A 22,869-nucleotide genomic window follows, 5' to 3' on the forward strand; every position below is an offset into this window, starting at 1 on the left:
TGTCAAAAAAAACATATTTAGAAGTGTGTGAACAGGTTTTTATGCTCTGAAATATTCAGTTTATAATTTAAAAGGTGATACTCTGCAGAAATGAATTTACCACTGCCAGCCCCGGAACCAATTAAGAAAGTTAAACAAGGGTTTACTCCATCCCTCCATCCATTTTCTACCGCTTATTCCCTTTGGAGTCGCAGAGGGCGCTGGTGCCTATCTCAGCTACAATCTGGCTGAAGGCGGTGTACACCCTGGACAAGTCGCGGCCTCATTGGGGCGGCATAGCTCGGTTGGTAGAGTGGCCGTGCCAGCAACTTAAGGGTTGCAGGTTCGATTCCCACTTGTGCCATCCTAGTTACTGCCGTTGTGTCCTTGGGCAAGACACTTTACCCACCTGCTCCCGGTGCCACCCACACTGGTTTGAATGTAATTTAGATCATCATCAATCAATCAATGTTTACTTATATAGCCCTAAATCACTAGTGTCTCAAAGGGCTGCACAGACCACCACGACATCCTCGGTAGGCCCACATAAGGGCAAGGAAAACTCACACCCAGTGGGACATTGGTGACAATAATGACCCAGTGGGACGTCGGTGACAATGATGACTATGAGAACCTTAGAGAGGAGGAAAGCAATGGATGTCGAGCGGGTCTAACATGATACTGTGAAAGTTCAATCCACAATGGATACAACACAGTCGCGAGAATCCAGTCCAAAGAGGATCCAAGACACAGCAGCGAGAGTCCCGTTCACAGCGGAGCCAGCAGGAAACCATCCCAAGCGGAGGCGGACCAGCAGCGCAGAGATGTCCCCAGCCGATACACAGGCGAGCAGTACATGGCCACCGGATCGGACCGGACCCCCTCCACACGGGAGAGTGGGACATAGAAGAAAAAGAAAAGAAACGGCAGATCAACTGGTCTAAAAAGGGAGTCTATTTAAAGGCTAGAGTATACAAATGAGTTTTAAGGTGAGACTTAAATGCTTCTACTGAGGTGGCATCGCGAACTGTTACCGGGAGGGCATTCCAGAGTACTGGAGCCCGAACGGAAAATGCTCTATAGCCCGCAGACTTTTTTTTGGGCTTTGGGAATCACTAATAAGCCGGAGTCCTTTGAACGCAGATTTCTTGCCGGGACATATGGTACAATACAATCTGCAAGATAAGATGGAGCTAGACCGTGTAGTATTTTATACGTAAGTAGTAAAACCTTAAAGTCACATCTTAAGTGCACAGGAAGCCAGTGCAGGTGAGCCAGTACAGGCGTAATGTGATCAAACTTTCTTGTTCTTGTCAAAAGTCTAGCAGCCGCATTTTGTACCAACTGTAATCTTTTAATGCTAGACATGGGGAGACCCGAAAATTATACGTTACAGTAGTCGAGGCGAGACGTAACAAACGCATGGATAATGATCTCAGCGTCTTTAGTGGACAGAATGGAGCGAATTTTAGCGATGTTACGGAGATGAAAGAAGGCCGTTTTAGTAACGCTTTTAATGTGTGCCTCAAAGGAGAGAGTTGGGTCAAAGATAACACCCAGATTCTTTACCGTGTCGCCTTGTATAATTTTTTGGTTGTCAAATGTTAGAGTTGTATTATTAAATAGAGTTCGGTGTCTAGCAGGACCGATAATCAGCATTTCCGTTTTTTTGGCGTTGAGTTGCAAAAAGTTAGCGGACATCCATTGTTTAATTTCATTAAGACACGCCTCCAGCTGACTACAATCCGGCGTGTTGGTCAGCTTTAGGGGCATGTAGAGTTGGGTGTCATCAGCATAACAGTGAAAGCTAACACCGTATTTGCGTATGATGTCACCTGGCAGCAGCATGTAGATGCTGAAGAGTGCAGGGCCAAGGACCGAACCCTGGGGAACTCCACACGTTACCTTAACGTAGTCCGAGGTCACATTGTTATGGGAGACACACTGCATCCTATCAGTAAGATAAGAGTTAAACCAAGACAGGGCTAAGTCTGACATACCAATTCGTGTTTTGATACGTTCTAATAAAATATTATGATCGACGGTATCGAAAGCAGCGCTAAGATCGAGGAGCAGCAACATAGATGACGCATCAGAATCCATCGTTAGCAATAGATCATTAGTCATTTTTGCGAGGGCTGTCTCCGTGGAGTGATTTGCCCTGAAACCGGATTGAAAGGTTTCACATAGATTGTTAGACGCTAAGTGTTCATTTAACTGCTCCGCAACAATTTTTTCAAGGATTTTTGAAATAAAGGGAAGGTGAGACACCGGTCGGTAATTTACCATGAGGTCAGGATCGAGGTTAGGTCTTTTAAGAAGAGGATGAATAACCGCTTTTTTGAATGCTAGGGGAACAGTGCCCGAGGAGAGTGATAAGTTTATAATATTTAGCACTGATGTACCTAATAATACAAAGAGCTCCTTGATCAGTTTCCCAGGAAGAGGGTCAAGTAAACATGTTGTCTGTTTTATTCCATTTACACGTTGTAACAATTCCTCTAATGTTATTTCCTCAAAACGAGAGAAACTATTTTGGAGGGCAGTATCCGCCGTATATACAATCGTGTCAGTGTTAATAGAACCCCGTTGTAGCTGGGACGCATTGTCTTTAATCTCCTTTCTAATGACTTCAATTTTCTTACTAAAGAATTGCATAAAGTCATCAGCTGAGTGGGTTGAGCTACTGGAAGGAGTCCCTTGTTGGTTTAGCGATGCTACCGTACTAAACAAAAATTTAGGATCGTTTTTATTACGGTGGATGAGATTTGAATAATATTTAGCTTTAGCTAAGGTAAGCATGCGTTTATAAGTTATTAAACCATCACTCCATGCTTGATGGTGCACCTCAAGTTTAGTCGTGCGCCATTTGCGTTCCAGCTTTCTACATAATAATTTCTGAGCTCTAGTTTCTTCTGTAAACCACGGGGTGCGCTTTTTTGGAGCCTTTTTTAACTTTAGCGGTGCTATGTTATCAATGGTTTCGCGCAGGGCGTCGTTAAAGTTGTTAGTGAGGTTATCAATAGAGCCCACATACTTTGGGATTGGTCCCATTACCGAGGGCAGTAGGTCAGCAAGAGTTGCCGTTGTGGCCGTATTAATGTTGCGGCTGCTATAGCAGTTATTATTATTATTAGTTTGACGAACATGCGTCTGAACCTCGAATTTTATAAGGTAATGATCGGACAATACTTTAGTATACGGGAGTATCGTAACTTTGGAAATGGTGATGCCCCTGACAAGCACTAGGTCTATCGTATTACCGTTGCGATGTGTGGGTTCATTTATTATTTGTGTGAGACCACAGCTATCAATTACAGTCTGGAGCGCTACGCACGGTGGGTCCGATGGGGTATTCATATGGATATTAAAGTCCCCCATTATGATTATATTATCGGCGTGTGTCACTAGATCAGCAACGAACTCTGAGAATTCATTGATAAAGTCCGAATAGGGCCCTGGGGGGCGGTAGATAACAGCCAGGTGTAGAGGCAGTGGTGTGACAGACCTCATAGTAAGCACCTCAAACGATTTATATTTATTATTTATGTTAGGACTAAGGTTAAAGTTTTCGTTGTATATTAGTGCGACCCCCCCACCCCTTTTGAGCGGACGGGCAATATGCGCATGTGTAAAGTTAGGAGGACATGCCTCATTTAGCGCAAAAAAGTCGTTTGGTTTAAGCCAGGTTTCGCTGAGACCGATGACGTTAAGATTGTTGTCTCTGATAATATCATTAACTAACAACGTTTTAGGAGACAATGATCTTATGTTTAAAAAACCTATATTATAGGTAGTGGGCTGTTTTAGGGAGTTTTTGATCAAATTATCCGTAGTAACAATATTAATAATGTTGTGTTTATTATGCCCAGTGCATTTAGTATAGTTACGACCATATCTAGGAATTGATACGACAGGAATTTTCCGATTGTTTGTTTGTTGCTTTGATAAACTGCACGCATCATGGTTAGCCACCTCAGTAACGGGGATTTTCCGATTGTTTGTTTGTTGCTTTGATAAACTGCACACATCATGGTTAGCCACCTCAGTAACGGGGATTTTCCGATTGTTTGTTTGTTGCTTTGATAAACTGCACGCATCATAGTTAGCCACCTCGGTAAAACACATGTCCAACTCTGAAACACTCAAAGCAGAAAAAACTTGTTCTAATTTAACTGACTCCTTACCCAGACCAGTAGTCTCGCATCCTTTATTTAAATCCGTCTTCAGGCTGGAGGGAAGTGGTGTTCTGTGGGGATTAGCCTTCTGCTTTGTTTTTAGCCCCGCTCGGCATCCGCGTTTCCGATCACACCGCTGGCGTCTGCTCCGTAGACGGCCCCCGCTGCTACTAGACTCCCCTGCTTCACAGGCTGCTGGATGTAGCCGCCGACGTATTCCAATGCTAGTTAGCATGTTTAGCACGCACGCGTCTATCAGTCCAAAACGGCCCGATATGTCCACATCCAGAAGTGTCTGGCGGTCGTACGTGATCACGGAGTGACCACGATGTGAGCCAGCCATGAAGTTTGTGGAATTGTCCGGTATTTCTGCCAAATGTTCCATCTTTAGCAAGAGCCCCTCGAGAGCGCAGCCCGTCCGGGCGCCGCCATCTTGGGTCTATCAGATATTGGGTTTCACTATGTAAAGCGCTTTGAGTCACTTGACAAAAGCGCTATATAAATATAATTCACTTCACTTCATTGCAGACGAGGGTTTACTGTATCTGAATATTTCAGAGGGTTCTTAGCTCACCTTTTTCTCTGCTTGTGGATCAATGTTTGCTATAAAAGTGACTGTCCTAACATGGTCACGTGCTTAACTTAGTCGAAAAGCTATACAAATGTAAAAAAATTGATCAATAGAACGTTTGAGGAGACAACGTAGTAAATACGCAGGAGCTCTTTTCAGACTTCATGGTTTGTTTTTTGGGGAGCAGAGCAAGAAGAGTTTACACAGTTAATTACCGTGTACGCATGGGCGGAGAAAGTCGGAACGTAATGAGGCTAACATTCTTTGGAAAACTTGTTGCACAGGTCATAGAGGACACACAAAACAAGAATGTCTGCATAATATTAATGTGGTATTTATGTTGGGATGTGACATCACATCTTACTCAAGTCAAATGAACTCAGAACACGTTTTTTTAACTGGTGAATTCAGGGGTTAAAGGCCTACTGAAATGAGATTTTCTTATTCAAACGGGGATAGCAGGTCCATTCTATGTGTCATACTTGATCATTTCACGATATTGCCATATTTTTGCTGAAAGGATTTAGTAGAGAACATCGATGATAAAGTTCTCAACTTTTGGTCGCTAATGAAAAAGCCTTTCCTGTACCGGAAGTAACAGACGATGTGCGCGTGACGTCACGGGTTGTGGAGCTCCTCACATCCTCACATTGTTTATAATCATGGCCACCAGCAGCGAGAGCGATTCGGACCGAGAAAGCGGCGATTTCCCCATTAATTTGAGCGAGGATGAAAGATTTGTGGATGACGAAAGTGAGAGTGAAAAAAAAAACTAGACGGCAGAGCTATTAAGATGTTATTAGACAAATTTACTAGGATAATTCTGGAAAATCCCTTATCTGCTTATTGTGTTACTAGTGCTTTAGTGAGATTGTTTGGTCAGACCTGTACAACCTGAAAGTCAGAGGGGTGTGGTGACCTCCGAGGGAAGCCACATTTCTCAACGAGGCGAAGGCAGCCGGGCTGAGATTTTTTAGCATCCGACGGTCGGGGTGACCGGTGGGAGGAGGCAAGAGAGTCCGCAACTGCAGGAGGAACGACGCAAGCTCTCCGCTCATGTCTACGGTAAGAGCTGACTTATTACCACCATTTTCTCACCGAAACCTGCCGGTTGACATGTGGCAGGGAACCATGTTCGCTCGACCGCTCTGTTCCATAGTAAAGCTTCACCGTCATCTTTCGGGAATGTAAACAATGAAACACCGGCTGTGTTTGTGTTGCTAAAGGCGGCCGCAATACACCACTTCCCACCTACATCTTTTTTCTTTGACGTCTCCATTATTAATTGAACAAATTGCAAGAGATTCAGCAACACAGATGTCCATAATACTGTGGAATTATGCAATGAAAAGAGACGACTTATAGCTGTGAACGGTGCTGGAAGAAAATGTCCTCTACAATGCGTGATGTCACGCACACGCGTCATCATACCGCAATGTTTTTTCATGATACTTCTGCGCAAAATTTAAAATTGCAATTTAGTTAACTAAAAAGGCCGTATTGGCATGTGTTGCAATGTTAATATTTCATCATTGATATATAAACTATCAGACTGCGTGGTCGGTAGTAGTGGGTTTCAGCAGGCCTTTAAGTACTTCCTTGTACGTTATTTCACATATATTTTTTATAAGCGGAAAAAAAATTGAAAAATTAAGAGCCTGCTGAAACCCACTACTACCGACCACGCGGTCTGATAGTTTATATATCAATGATGAAATATTAACATTGCAACACATGCCAATACGGCCTTTTTAGTTTACTAAATTGCAATTTTAAATTTAACGCGGAGGTATCATGCTAATACGTCGCGGTATGATGACGCGTGTGCGTGACATCACGCATCGTAGAGGTCATTGTGGTCCAGCACCGTTCACAGCTCTAAGTCGTCTCTTTTCATCGCATAATTACACAGTATTATTGACATCTTTGTTGCTGAATCTTTTGCAATTTGTTCAATTAATAGAGACGTCAAAGAAGAAAGATGTTGGTGGGAAGCGTTGTATTGCGGCCGCCTTTAGCAACACAAACACAGACGGTGTTTCCTTGTTTACATTCCCAAAAGATGACGGTGGAGCTTTACTATGGAACAGAGCGGTCAAATGAACATGGTTCCCTACCACATGTCAACCGGCAGGTTTCGGTGAGAAAATGGTGGTAATAAGTCTGCTCTTACCGTAGACATGAGCGGAGAGGTAGCGTCGTTATTCCTGCACCTGTCAAAGAGGCAGCTGCGGACTCTCTTGCCTCCTCCCACCAGCCGCCCCCGACCGTCAGATGCTTCCACCGTGGAGGAGGGGGGAAAAAAATAATCTCAGCCCGGCCGCCTTCGCCTCGTCGAGAAACGTGGCTTCCTTTGGAGACACTGGCAGTCACCACACCCGTGGCCACACCCCTCCGACTTTCAGGTTGTACAGGTACGACTATATAATCTCACTAAAACACTTGTAACACAATAAGCAGATAAGGGATTTTTTCAGAATTATCCTAGTAAATTTGTCTAATAACTGCCGTCTAGTTTTTTTTTCTTTTTTCTAGTCCTTCACTCTCACTTTCCTCATCCACGAATCTTTCATCCTCGCTCAAATTAATGGGGAAGTCGTCGCTTTCTCGGTCCGCATCGCTCTCGCTTCAGGTGGCCATGATTGTAAACAATGTTCAGATGTGAGGAGCTCCACAACCTGTGACGTCACGCGCACATCGTCTGCTACTTCCGGTACAGGGAAGGCTTTTTCATTAGCCACCAAAAGTTGCGAACTTTATCGTCGATGTTCTCTACTAAATCCTTTCAGCAAAAATATGGCAATATCGCGAAATGATCAAGTATGACACATAGAATGGACCTGCTATCCCCGTTTAAATAAGAAAATCTCATTTCAGTAGGCCTTTAAATTAATGTACTATAATTAAAAAAAATGCATCAAAATAAATAAAAAGTGAGGTTTCTCCTTATGTTACCCACTATGACCAAACTGACTGTGAGGCATTTACTGATTCTCTTTTTTCCACCTCCAGGTCGCTAGACTTGACCGGCCCGCTGTTGCTGGGTGGCGTCCCCAACCTGCCCGAAGACTTCCCTGTCCGAAACCGACACTTTGTGGGTTGCATGAGGAACCTGAGCATCGACGGCAGGCCCGTCGACATGGCCAGCTTCATCGCCAACAACGGAACCTCAGCCGGTTAGATGACCTTTTTTTTTTAACACGCACATTCAAAAAGCTGTGCAAAATCTTTTGCAAAAGTGTTATACTTATTACACAACAGCTGTTTGATACTATCAATCAATCAATCAATCAATGAATCAATGTTTATTTACATAGCCCCAAATCACAAATATCTCAAAGGACTGCACAAATCATTACGACTACAACATCCTCGGAAGAACCCACAAAAAGGCAAGGAAAACTCACACCCAGTGGGCAGGGAGAATTCACATCCAGTGGGACGCCAGTGACAATGCTGACTATGAGAAACCTTGGAGAGGACCTCAGATGTGGGCAACCCCCCCCCTCTAGGGGACCGAAAGCAATGGATGTCGAGCGGGTCTAACATGATACTGTGAAAGTTCAATCCATAGTGGCTTCAACACAGCCGCGAGAGTTCAGTTCAAGCGGATCCAAGACAGCAGCGAGAGTCCCGTCTACAGGAAACCATCTCAAGCGGAGGCGGATCAGCAGCGTAGAGATGTCCCCAATCGATGCAGGAGAGCGGTCCATCCTGGGTCCCGACGAGCGGTCCATCCTGGGTCTCGACTCTGGACAGCCAGTACTTCATCCATGGTCATCGGACTGGACTCCCTCCACAAGGGAGGGGGGGACAGAGGAGAAAAAAGAAAAGAAGCGGCAGATCAACTGGTCTAAAAAGGAGGTCTATTTAAAGGCTAGAGTATACAGATGAGTTTTAAGGTGAGACTTAAATGCTTCTACTGAGGTAGCATCTCGAACTGTTACCGGGAGGGCATTCCAGAGTACTGGAGCCCGAACGGAAAACGCTCTATAGCCCACAGACTTTTTTTGGGCTCTAGGAATCACTAATAAGCCGGAGTCTTTTGAACGCAGATTTCTTGCCGGGACATATGGTACAATACAATCGGCAAGATAGGCTGGAGCTAGACCGTGTAGTATTTTATACGTAAGTAGTAAAACCTTAAAGTCACATCTTAAGTGCACAGGAAGCCAGTGCAGGTGAGCCTGGCACTAAAATGCATCTCCGCTTCCACTAACACATTTGGAGTAAAATCGCTAATGCAAATCAGTAGCATGTCAATAGCAAAGCCAATGTATATTAGCATCAAGCTAACACGTTAAATACTTTTTTTTTTTTCTTCTGTCTAGGGTGTCCGGCAAAGAGAAACTTCTGCACGCCGAGTGTGTGTCAGAATGGAGGAGTGTGTGTTAGCAAGTGGAACACATACAGCTGCGACTGCCCAACTGGTTACGGTGGCAAAAGCTGCGAACAAGGTCAGAGCCGGTTTATATTTTTAATAGTGTTGAAAAAAATAAACAAATGTTTAAAATGTTGTAGTTGTTAGTATTTTCAATGCTTTCTTTAAATTTCTGTCACTGTGGTGTACGTGATGGGGTGTGCTCGTTTTGTGTGAAGAAGCGCATGTAAAATGTCTAATAATAAATGACCTTATATGACATTTTAAAATATATTTTAAAGATTTATACCTTTATGTTTTGATAATGAAATTGGTTTTTTTTGCGCCAAAAAATTATATTTTTTCAAACTTTATTTTCTTAATAATTAGTTTTTAGTACAAAACATTATCGGTGCGCAATCTTATTCATCTCGATTCTAAATCGATTCATATTTTTGCAAAAAAAATTGATTAAAAAAAAAAACTTTGACATTTTTCTTTTTTCATAGGAATCCATTTTTTGAAATATGTTTTTAGGCCTTCTCCATGCAACCAGAAGGAGCTGTTTTGACCTGTTTTGAAAGAGTTTTTGAAATCGGATCGGATTATTAGGTGCTCAAAGATTCACACTTCTAATTGGATTAAATTAAACGGTTTTTTTGTTATTTTGTTAATAAAAAAAAATTATAAATACTTTTCATATGAATTTAAAAAAAGTCTAAATAAAAAACTAAAATCACCCCAATCAAATTAAATTCAACTTTTTTTAATTAAATACGTATGAAAATTGTTTCATCCATCCATCCATTTCCTACCGCTTATTCCCTTTTGGGTTCATGGGGGGCGCTGGCGCCTATCTCAGCTACAATCGGGTGGAAGGCGGGGTACACCCTGGACAAGTCGCCACCTCATCGCAGAAAATTTTTCATATAAATAAAAAAAAGTCCAAATATAAAACTAAAATCACACCCCTAAACAAATTAAATTAGTTTTTTAAAATTATTTAAAAAAAATTATAATTTTTTTTTTGACATAATAAAAAAAGTCCAATAAAAAACTAATCAAATTAAAATCAAATTAATGAAATCAAATTCAAATATGTTCTACTATTAAAAAAAGTATAACAATTGTTTCATATAAATAAAAATAATCCAAATAAATAACTAAAATAACACCCCTCATCAAACTAAATTCAAAATTTTTTGAGTTATTTTAAAGAAAGTATAAAAATTGTTCCACATAAGTAAATAAAAAGTCCAACTAAAAAGCTAAAATCAACTTAAATTTAAATTAAAAACATTTAATTCACGTTTTTTTATTGTTATTAACAAAAAGTATAACAATTCAATCAATCAATCAATCAATGTTTATTTATATAGCCCTGAATCACAAGTGTCTCAAAGGGCTGCACAAACCACAACGACATCCTCGGTAGAGCCCAGATAAGGGCAAGGAAAACTGGTGACAGTGACAATGATGACTATGAAAAACCTTGGAGAGGACCGCATATGGATGTCGAGCGGGTCTGACATGATATTGCGAAAGTCCAATCCTTAGTGGATCTACCAGAACCGTAACATAACCGACTCACTGCACGGTCACAAGAGATGCAGTCTACCGCAGCATTTCTACGCCGTCGTTTACTCACAAGCAAACATTCTGTCCTAACGTTTCCTGTGTCTTGTTCAGTGATGCCGTCACCTCAGTTCTTCGACGGCGAGGCTCTTATTTCCTGGAGCGAGCCGGACGTCACCATCGCGGTTCCCTGGTACATGGGTCTCATGTTCCGGACTCGGCAGCCTGCAGGCACCTTGATGCAAGCCAACGCTGGCCCCTCCTCCACCATCAACCTCATGGTGAGCCACGCGCCGTCCCCGGCATTAAACGGGGAACATTATCACGAGACCTATGTAACTATTAAAGGGGAACATTATCACCAGACTGCGGCGTCTTCAGTAATGCGGACGTTGTACCGATCCGTTGTGGTGAAGAAGGAGCTGAGCCCGAAGGCAAAGCTCTCAATTTACCGGTCGATCTACGTTCCCATCCTCACCTATGGTCATGAGCTTTGGGTCATGACCGAAAGGATAAGATCAAGCGGCCGAAATGAGTTTCCTCCGCCGTGTGGCGGGGCTCTCCCTTAGAGATAGGGTGAGAAGCTCTGCCATCCGGGAGGAACTCAAAGTAAAGCCGCTGCTCCTTCACATCGAGAGGAGCCAGATGAGGTGGTTCGGGCATCTGGTCAGGATGCCACCCGAACGCCTCCCTAGGGAGGTGTTTAGGGCACGTCCAACCGGTAGGAGGCCACAGGGAAGACCCAGGACACGTTGGGAAGACTATGTCTCCCGGCTGGCCTGGGAACGCCTCGGGATCCCCCGGGAAGAGCTAGACGAAGTGGCTGGGGAGAGGGAAGTCTGGGTTTCCCTGCTTAGGCTGTTGCCCCCGCGACCCAACCTCGGATAAGCGGAAGATGATTGATGGATGGATGGATGGATGGATTATCACCAGACCTATGTAACTATTAAAGGGGAACATTATCACCAGATCTATGTAACTATTAAAGGGGAACATTATCACCAGATCTATGTAACTATTAAAGGGGAACATTATCACCAGATCTATGTAACTATTAAAGGGGAACATTATCACCAGACCTATGTAACTATTAAAGGGGAACATTATCACCAGATCTATGTAACTATTAAAGGGGAACATTATCACCAGACCTATGGAAGCGTCAATATATACCTTGATGTTGCAGAAAAAAGAACATAGGCTTTTTTAACCGATTTCCGAACTCTAAAACGGTGAATTTGGCGATTTAAACGCCTTTCAATTGTTTGCTGTCGGAGCAATGACCTTTCACCCGCGACGTCACAACATGAAGCAATCCGCCATTTTCTCAAACACATTACACACACCAAGTCAAATCAGCTCTGTTATTTTCCGTTTTTTCGACTGTTTTCCGTACCTTGGAGACATTATGCCATGTCGGTGTGTTGTCGGAGGGTGTAACAACACGATCAGGGACGGATTCAAGTTGCACCAGTGGCCAAAAGATGCGAAAGTCCTTTGTTTGTTCCGTATACTGTACCGACGACAGCTATGCTACGACAGAGATGGCAAGAATGTGTGGATATCCTGCGACACTCAAAGCAGAGGCATTTCCAACAATAAAGTCAACGAAATCACAAAGGTGAGTTTTGTTGATGTTATTGACTTATGTGGAGTGCTAATCAGACATATTTGGTCACGGCATGACTGCAAGCTAATCGATGCTAACATGCTATTTAGGCTAGCTGTATGTACATATTGCATCATTATGCCTCATTTGTAGCTATATTTGCATCCAGCCTTTCCCTCCACCCACATTTAATGCCAAACAAACACATACCAATCGTCGGTTAGAAGGCGATCGACGAATTCGTCCACGCTTCCTCCCGTGCCGCTGTCTGTCGTGATATGGCTCAATAGCTTCAGTTTCTTCTTCATTTTCGTTTTCGCTATCTGCCTCCACACGCCGACCATCCGTTTCAATACATGCGTAATCTGTTGAATCGCTTAAACCGCTGAAATCCGAGCTACTTTGCTATATCTTTCTGTGCTATCCGCCATGTTTGTTTCTGGTGGCTTTACGCAGTGACGTCACAGGATAATGGACGGGTGGATATAACGACGGTTAAAATCAGGCACTTCGAAGCCGTTTTTTAGGATATTGCGTGATGGGTAAAATTTAGAGAAAAACTTCGAAAAATAAAATAAGCCATTGGGAACTGATTTTGACCCCTTAGAAATTGTGATAATGTTCCCCTTTAACTCGTGATGGCGGAACGTTTTTCTCTTTTCTCAGGTGAGCGAGCAACAGGTTCGTATGGAGGTGTTGCTACGCCAACAAATGGTGGCGTCCCTGAGCTTTTCGCAAGTTCGGGTCAACGACGGGGAGTGGCACCACCTGCTGGTGGAGCTGAGAAGCGTAAAAGAGGGCAAGGCCATCAAATACATGGCTGCCGTATCCCTAGACTACGGCATGTACCAGGTAGTTGGATTGGAATCCGTTTTTCGTTCTTGTGTGTCAACGTTTGCACGATTGAACTGTTCTTTTTCTTTACAGAAGTCGGTGGTGATCGGCAATGACCTCCCGGGGTTGAAGCTGCAAACGCTTCATGTTGGGGGTTTGCCTGCAGAGAGCAATCATGTCAGGAAAGGATTTGTTGGCTGCATACAGGTCAGTACTTTTTGTACATGCGTCATTTTATGAGGCCTGTCGTATCGATATTATGTGGCCCGTCAACTTTTTTAAAATTGGCCTACCAATTCACTTTAAAGGCCTACTGAAATGAGATTTTCTTATTTAAACGGGGATAACAGGTCCGTTCTATGTGTCATACTTGATCATTTCGCGATATTGCCATATTTTTGCTGAAAGCATTTATTAGAGAACATCCACAATAAAGTTCGCCACTTTTGGTCGCTAATAAAAAGGACTTGCCTTTACCGGAAGTAGCAGACGATGTGCGCGTGACGTCCCCGGTGTGAGGGTCCTCACATCCTCACATTGTTTATAATGTGAGCCTCCAGCAGAAAGTGCTATTCGGACCGAGAAAGCGACAATTTCCCCATTAATTTGAGCGAGGATGAAAGATTTGTGGATGAGGAAAGTTAGAGTGAAGCACAAAAAAAAAAAAGCAACGGCTCCAGGCAGCGGCTGTGGGGCCGTTTCAGATGTAGTTAGACACATTTACTAGGATAATTCTGGAAGATCCCTTATCTGCTTATTGTGTTAATAGTGTTTTAGAGTGATTGTAAAGTCATACCTGAAAGTCAGATGGCTGCGGTGAACGCCAGTGTCTCTCAGAGAAGCGAATGGAGGAGCCAAGATCACAGCTGCCTTTCATCGAACCACATGACATTCTCCCAATCCTCTGCTGTATCATCCATGTATCCATTTTGGTATAAACTCAACTCGTCGTGTTTGGAGGAAGAAGAATACTGAGTTGCATCCCAAGAACACCATACCTACTGTGAAGCATGGGGGTTGAAACATCATGCTTTGGGGCTGTTTTTCTGCTAAGGGGACTGGACGATTGATCCGTGTTAAGGAAAGAATGAATGGGGCCATGTATCCTGAGATTTTGAGCCAAAATGTTACGCCTGTGTGGCATCGTGGTACCGGGTTCGATTCCCTCGAGGATGCGTCAAAATTGAACACGGCAAAGGTAAGTTTTAACAGATTTATTCTACAACAAGGATCTAAGAAACAAAACACTGGAGCTAACAAAAGGAAACCAAAGACGCTAGTATGAGAACTAGGTGATACAAACTAAACTGACCCGTAGGTACAAAAGAGAAAACAAAACCTTCAGCATGAGAACTGGAATTAAAAATGGCTAGCGTGAAAAGCTTAGCGAGAATATACATACATGAGAGTATTGCAGGCGTAACTTGTTGCGTGAAAAGCAAATCATGAACCCAGGCTGAACAAACAAAAGTGACGGTGATTATCTGTAGCAGGTGTGCGGGGCCGTGAGCAGCAGGTGAACTGATGAGTAACCATGGTAATGACTAAACAGGAAGTATGAGGGTAGAACGACGGAGTGATAAAAATGCAACAATAAACCATAATATGGGAAGATCGGAGTACGGACCTTAACACAAAACCTCCTTCCATCAGTGAGAGCTTTGAATGGTTGACCAAATACTTATTTTCCACCATAATTTACAAATACATTCTTTAGATTTCTTACAGTGTGAATTCCTCGATTTTTTTTTTCACATTCTGTCTCTCACAGTTGAAGTGTACCTATGATGAACAGTACAGACCTCTGTCATCATTTTAAGTGGGAGAACTTGCACAATCGGTGGCTGACTAAATACTTTTTTGCCCCACTGTGTATACAATGTGCTTCTGTCAGCAGCTACACTAAATATAAACAATAACGTTCCTTTAATTAGTGCAAATAACATGGAGGTGCCCAGTGGGATGTCTTGTTGTTGTCGACAGCCACGCATTTCAAACTTCCTCTTTGTCTTTTTCTGCTCTCCTCCTCCCCACACATCTTCCGCCATGTCAGGGCGTCCGCATGGGCGAGACGTCCACCAACGTGGCCAACGTCAACATGGCCCGCGGCCTGAAGATCCGTGTGGAGGACGGCTGTGACCTTGCCGACCCGTGCGACTCCAACATCTGCCCCGAGAACAGCCACTGCAGCGACGACTGGAGCACGCACACCTGTGTCTGCGATCCAGGTATGAACCCAGGGTCCCCCAAATTTTGACCCGTGGGCCACAGACATATATATATATCAGGGGTGTCCAAACTTTTTCCACTGACACCCGCACACTGAATAATCAAAGCAAGCGGGGGCCATTTATTTTAAAAAACAATACAATATATGTTTACAAAATATACATTTAGGACTCCACTCAGGTTTGATCCCCGGGACTCCAAAGGGTTTTGGTAAAAACAAAATGATAAAAATGTGTCATTATTCAATATTATTATTTTTATTATTATTCAAGTTTTAAATCTCTAGATCAACATTAGGTCTATTCGTCAATATGACGTTTTTAAAGATTTAAGTTGTATGCTCTTTTTGTCAAAGAAAACCATGTTTTAAAAAAAAACAAAACACAAAATAGGCAATATTTTCACCTAGTAAAATTTGTAAGTAGAATGTTTGAGATTATATAATAATTGGAGCCGGAAAAAGGTCAACATCTTATAACACCTTTGATTTTAATTCACTATTATTTTTTGTGCAATGACACTTAAAAATAAAACACACTGATCCAAAAGGGTCCTACTCATTAAAGAGTTAAAAAATAAATTATGATTTTTTTTTACTGTTTACTTTTAACACAATGGTCTCGAGATCAACTTCAGATCTATCCGTCAATTATAAGTTTTTGTTTTTTTTTTAAATGTTTTTTGTTTGTTCGTTTTAGGCCATTCTTTAAAAAAAAACTAAACAGCTCAGTTTTTTATATGGCAAACACAAAATATCCAACATTTGCCCCCAAAAATATCTCAAAGTGGAATATTTAATGTGACTTAATTGGAGCCTTGAATTGGTCAATAATTCATAATTGATTTTGATTCCCTATATTTATTTTTTTTAAAGAAAGAAACAGCCTGCATGGCAGCTTTGTGCTATTAGAGTAAACATTGCAACATTTTCTTGTTACATTTCACCTGTTTGCTCTTTTATACCACTTTTTATGTTTTAAATTTTTTTCCATAGTATTTTAAAAATGTGCCGTGGGGCCGTTAAAAAATGACCTGCGGGCCGCACTTTGGACACCCCTGATATATATATATATATATATATATATATATATGTGTGTATGTATGTATGTATGTATCAGAGGTGTGGACTCGAGTCACATGACTTGGACTCGAGTCAGACTCGAGTCATGAATTTGATGACTTTAGACTCGACTTGACAAAATGTAAAAAGACTTGCAACTCGACTTAGACTTTAACATCAATGACTTGTGACTTGACTTGGACTTGAGCCTTTTGACTTGACATGACTTGCTACTTTCCCCAAAACCCAACAATTAAAAAGTTATTCAGGAGCGCTCTGTATCTTTCATTTTGTACGCGTGTCTGTCAACATGTGTGCGATGACAGTGTGTGCGCTACCTGTCAGTACAACAGCCAATCAAATTACATCCACGTTATTTTCGTCACACAGCATTCATCCAATCAAATTGCAGGAAAACCAACACAGAAGAGCTCTTAAACAAAGCGCCAGTGGGGAAAAGTTATGCCAAAAATATTTTTGTTTGGGTATTAAAACAACGACATGGTCAACAAATAACGAATTACCGTATGCAAACATGCGGTTGGAAGATTACAGATGGAGACGCAACAATTTCCAACTTTGTTCGACATTTGAAGATGCACAAAGACGGGTAAATTTTGAATTTAAGCTAACGTTTATTGGCTGAGTAACGTAACTTTTATTTGCTGTGTAGTTAAATCAGTGAGGCTGTAAACTCACTGCTAACGTTAGAACCATAGACATCTTATAAGGGTACGCAGCATCGACCGCTACTGGCGCTGACGAGACGAGACGCGCGACCGCCATCTTGGAGTGGTGATCCGCTCCACTCAGTGCAATTCTTTTGGTAGGGGCAATTAACTGTCAGCGCATTGTATCTCACTGAATACCACTGATTTTCACACGCTTTTTGTCATACGTGTAACTATGATAAAGGACACATGTTTTGGCGTGTTCATAGTTTGCTTAACAGTAATAGAATATTCTTATATGCTATAAATGACCAGAGGTCCAAGATCAAAACTGGGAATAATAATCTCAGAGAAGGGGAAAAAAACGGTCAACTATTTTTAAATTGAAGAAACAATATGATTAGGTTATATATACATGTGTATATCCTACATTAACAATGTATGAATATAGTAGATATCTATATATCTTACGGACCAATAGACTTTATCTCTGTTGCTGCAACAGCAGAGTTTATTCTGTCTTGACACTTTGTATTGATATTTTCTATTACATTCTTCCCATAAACGATCATGTTCACAGTGATTGTTTTATATGTATTTTTCATGTATGTTGCTTTGGATAAAAGTGTCTGCCAAATACTTTAACATATACAAACACTTGAAAGTCTTTATATCAGCTAAAGCCACCAATCTGTTTCATTGGATTCAGAATCAAACCAAATTCTCTCTTACCCAACAAAGTTAGTATTTGAATATTGTTACTTGAAGACTTATTCCTGGTCACAGTTATACTGTTAAGAGATTATTGTCTTGTGTTTTGCCTAAAATGATGAATGCATCATAATCAGTGGTGGCTGGTGAATTTTGTTTTAGGTGGGGCTGAAAGTTTGTAAACCAAATACCAGTAGGGGGGTTATCCTCCTCCAGAAGATTTCTTTGTGATTTTCATATACAAATATTGAAGATATTTGCTCCTTCACAACTCTGTGATAATATTCTTTTCACAAAATACTACCAATAGTATGTTAATGTTAAATCTTACTTGTGAAAAGTAATCCCCCGGTTCCTATTTTCAACAGTCCACTCATTTAAGCAGGAAAACGCTGAACACCAGCTTGGCATCTTTGTTTTCTACCTCTCAACTGTCAGTTTAGGCTGCTCTCCAGCTCCTCATTACCAATTCAAAATGGTGGCCAAATTGCTCGCGTCACAGCAGCCAATGCTGGCTTTTCTTACAGTATAATATGTCTATGGTTATAACGTCATTGCAAACACTACAATCTGTTGCGTCCACTGCAGCTCGCTACCTTATTCATACTTTTTGTCAAGTGATTTTTTTTTAGGCAGAGCTGCATGAGGTACCTACACATAATGTTACGTTCGTGAATGTATCACACACAGTAACGTAACGTTAGACGGGGGTCAGGAGCACCGCGTATTTTAGCCACCTACAAAAAGACAAACATAGTCAAATAAAGGTCAGTTAAAATGTATACTATATTAAGAATATGTGTACAAATTCCATAGGGCCCTGACATCTAAAAAGTACAACTCTGTTCATTGTTATGTTCATGTATTTATGGTTTTCATGTGTACGCACACTTTAAAACACATACAGTTTGAGATGAGATCAATGAGATAAGGTAAAAACAGGATGGAAACTGCTGTGGAACTAGTTCCAATGCAATATGCCATGGAAATACAATGATAACACTTTTGTGCAAATAATTACAGTTGCACTTGTCTTTTCAAATGTGTTTATTCTGTAAAGGAATGAGTTACATGTTTAAAATAACTGGTTAATAGCGCTATTACGAAGTGCAATGTCAGCACTATTTTCTTTTATAATAAATACATACAGCGTTTTAAAAGCATACACAATCTGTGTAAATATATTAGTCTGTGGTTAAAATGACTTGAAATGACTCGAAACTCAAAATGCAGGACTTGGGACTTGACTTGAGACTTTTCAGTTTTGACTTGGACTTGACTCGAGACTTGCCTGTATTGACTCGAGACTTGACTCGGACTTGAGGGCAAAGACTTGAGACTTACTTGTGACTTGCAAAACAATGACTTGGTCCCACCTCTGGTATGTATGTATGTATGTATGTATGTGTGGAAAAAAATCACAAGACTACTTCATCTCTACAGAACTGTTTCATGAGGGGTTCCCTCAATCATCAGGAAAAATCTCCTGATGATTGAGGGAACCCCTCATGAAACAGTTCTGTAGAGATGAAGTAGTCTTGTGATTTTTCCCACACATGCATATTGCGCTCTACCACGGTATCGAGCACTATTCTCTGGATAATCCAATTAAGATATATATATATATATATATATATATATATATATATATATATATATATATATATATATATTTCAAGGCCTTCAAATCATAAAATGATGTGGTGGGCCAGTGTGGCCAGCGGGCCTTGAGTTTGACACCCCTAACTTCTACATTTCCGAGAAAAGTTAAAGACACCCTTTTTTTGTCTGCAAGGTTATTTCGGTAAGGAGTGCGTGGACGCTTGTCAGCTCAACCCATGTGAGTACGTTTCCACCTGCGCCCGCAAGCCCAGCTCCTCCCACGGATACACCTGTGAATGTGGTCACAGCCACTACGGCCAGTACTGCGAAAACAAGTAAGTCCTTCCTTTGAAAACATTAAAGGAAAACTGCACTTTTGGGGGGGAATTTTGCCTATTGTTCACAATCCTTATATTGGACTAGAACACACTTATTTTTATTTTTTATGCATTCTAAGTTGTAAAATGCGGCAAGTACGAGGTGGCTAACAATGCAGCCAATGAGAGTAGATTATTCCGCCCATAAAGCCCTCTAAAAACATCCAAAAAACGCCAACAATATTCCATTTACACCTTGTGACATGAATATTAAGCAAGTATTAGTGATCTTGTTATTATAAATGATAACGCAGACACAGAACGCTGACTAGCTTATGCTGCTATATTGACATATTGAGTTGGTGAGCTGCTGCATCACCTCTGAGCTGGTGAAAGTTATTTCTCTCACCTGGATAGTAGAAGGTTGTGGCAGTAAACCGAGATAATTGGTCAAGTTTAACATCCGACTTATACCAGATATGGCAAGAAAGATATGAAAACCTGCATGAGAATAATGACTATTCTTCATCTAAGCTGGAAGATATAAACATCCCATCAGTCAGCATCCCAGTATACAAACCCCGTTTGCAAATGAGTTGGGAAATTGTGTTAGATGTAAATATAAACGGAATACAATGATTTGCAAATAATTTTTAACCCATATTCAGTTGAATATGCTACAAAGACAACATATTTGATGTTCAAACTGATAAATATTTTTTTTTTGCAAATAATCGTTAACTTTAGAATTTGATGCCAGCAACACGTGACAAAGAAGTTGGGAAAGGTGGCAATAAATACTGATAAAGTTGAGGAATGCTCATCAAACACTTATTTGGAACATCACACATGTGTGCAGGCTAATTGGGAACAGGTGGGTGCCATGATTGGGTATGAAAAAAAACTCCCCCAAAAAATGCTCAGTCTTTGACAAGAAAGGATGTGGCGAGGTACACCCCTTTGTTCACAACTGCGTGAGCAAATAGTCAAACAGTTCAAGAACAACGTTTCTCAAAGTGCAATTGCAAGAAATTTAGGGGTTTCAACATATACGGTCCATAATGTCATTAAAAGGTTCAGAGAATCTGGAGAAATCACTCCACGTAAGTGGCATGGCCTGAAACCAACATTGAATGACCGTGACCTTCGATCCCTCAGACGGCACTTTATCAAAAACTGACATCAACCTCTAAAGGATATCACCACATGGGCTCAAGAACACTTCAGAAATCCCCTGTCACTAAATACAGTTTGTCGCTACATCTGTAAGTGCAAGTTAAAGCTCTACTATGCAAAGCAAAAGCCATTTATCAACAACATCCAGAAACGGCGCCAGCTTCTCTGGGCCCGAGATCATCAAAGATGGACTGACGCAAAGTGGAAAAGTGTTCTGTGGTCTGACAAGTCCACATTTCAAATTGTTTTTGGAAATATTCGACACCGTGTCATCCGGACCAAAGGGGAAGCGAACCATCCAGTCTGTTATCGAGGCAAAGTTCAAAAGCCAGCATCTGTGATGGTATGGGGGTGTATTAGTGCCCAAGGCATGGGTAACTTACACATCTGTGAAGGCACCATTAATGCTGAAAGGTACATACAGGTTTTGGAAAAACATATGCTGCCATCTAAGCGCCTTTTTTTAATGGACGCCCCTGCTTATTTCAGCAAGACAATGCCAAGCCACATTCAGCACGTGTTACAACAGCGTGGCTTCGTAAAAAAAGAGTGCGGGTACTTTCCTGGCCCGCCTGCAGTGAAGACCTGTCTCCTATCGAAAATTTGTGCCGCATTAGGAAGCGCAAAATACGACAGCGGAGACCGCGGACTGTTGAACGACTGAAGCTCTATATAAAACAAAGCTTCAACAATTAGTTTCCTCAGTTCCCAAACGTTTGAGTGTTGTTAAAAGAAAAGGTGATGTAACACAGTGGTGAACATGCCCTTTCCCAACTACTTGGCACGTGTTGCAGCCATGAAATTCTAAGTTAATTATTATTTGCAAAAAAAATAAAGTTTATGAGTTTGAACATCAAATATCTTGTCTTTGTAGTGAATTCAATTGAATATGGGTGTATATTTACATCCAACACAATTTCCCAATTCATATGGAAACGGGGGTTGTACATTACATGTATATTTACAGGGTGTGTATGAATCGTTGGTAGAGTTTTTTCTGGATGTTATTTCAAGGGCTTTATAGGCGGAATAGAGCAACACCCATTAATTGCATTGCTCGCTGACTATTGCTAACATTTATTTATGAGTTAGAATGCATAAAAAAAAAGAAAAAGATAGTTTTTTTGGTTTTATAGGCTTGTGGATTAGAGGCACAATTTCCCAAAAAGTGCAGTTCTCCCTGAAAAGCCAACGTTTCTTCCCACAGAGATGAAACACACTAATCTGTATTTTGGCCGTGCTGCCAACCTCCTTGAACATTTATTGTTCAATAATCCGTGCTTTGGTTTTTTTTCTGCTGGAAAGATTCATATTTGTAGGGCTAACAGCCTCCAAGAACACTTACACGTTAGACCAGGCTGTGCGCTGACCTCCATGACATGCATCACTTCCTGTCTGAGGCAGGATGTGGGACTCGCTCCCTTCACGCCCGGCTGATCCTCCAAAGGTGTTTGGTCTCTGTCGCCTGCGTATCCTCACATCCGTATCAGTGCAGATAGCGTCTATCTTCACCAGAACACGTTTGTTGATGCTCACATGGACGATTCGCTGGAAGAAAAGCTCGGAGGAAGTTTATTGTAGATTAGAACACATTCTTGTGTGGTTGTAAAAGCTTGCAGGCAGAACTGCAGCTGAAAACAAAAAATAAACACAAGATAAAATGTAAATGTGTCTGATGCCAGGATGGAGAAACCGTGTCCTCAGGGTTGGTGGGGGAGTCCCATGTGCGGACCCTGTGGCTGCGACCCAAGCAGGGGCTTTCATAACGACTGCAACAAGACCACCGGGGAGTGTCGCTGCAAGGTATGCTCGCATTTTTTTTTTTTTTTTGGTCCTGTCCAGCTTCTCAGGCAAATCATATAGTTGATGTAGATGCCCTTATCGGCTGTTCAGATTTGCCTTATTTCAATTTGACTTTATTAAATGTATTTATATTATCATTTGCTGCAGCCGGGCCGGAGCAGGAGGGGATAGAAAGAGTAAAAAAGGAAGACAGG

General features: G+C 41.6%; 1 protein-coding gene across 5 annotated transcripts in view; it reads left to right on the plus strand.

The window, feature by feature from the left end:
• The window catches only part of celsr1a (cadherin EGF LAG seven-pass G-type receptor 1a), a 256,246-nt gene that overhangs the window by 184,129 nt on the left and 49,248 nt on the right, over positions 1 to 22,869 (plus strand). For all 5 annotated transcript variants that reach the window (XM_061914463.1, XM_061914464.1, XM_061914465.1 and 2 more), the window contains exons 8-15: positions 7,741 to 7,904; positions 9,060 to 9,185; positions 10,778 to 10,944; positions 12,939 to 13,124; positions 13,200 to 13,313; positions 15,160 to 15,334; positions 19,573 to 19,714; positions 22,555 to 22,675. In XM_061914463.1, the coding sequence (XP_061770447.1) occupies positions 7,741 to 7,904; positions 9,060 to 9,185; positions 10,778 to 10,944; positions 12,939 to 13,124; positions 13,200 to 13,313; positions 15,160 to 15,334; positions 19,573 to 19,714; positions 22,555 to 22,675 (1,195 nt within the window). The remainder of the gene's footprint in view (positions 1 to 7,740; positions 7,905 to 9,059; positions 9,186 to 10,777; positions 10,945 to 12,938; positions 13,125 to 13,199; positions 13,314 to 15,159; positions 15,335 to 19,572; positions 19,715 to 22,554; positions 22,676 to 22,869) is intronic.

The sequence above is a fragment of the Nerophis ophidion genome, linkage group LG10 (genome assembly GCF_033978795.1).
Source record: "Nerophis ophidion isolate RoL-2023_Sa linkage group LG10, RoL_Noph_v1.0, whole genome shotgun sequence".
NCBI classification, from domain to species: Eukaryota; Metazoa; Chordata; class Actinopteri; order Syngnathiformes; family Syngnathidae; genus Nerophis; species Nerophis ophidion.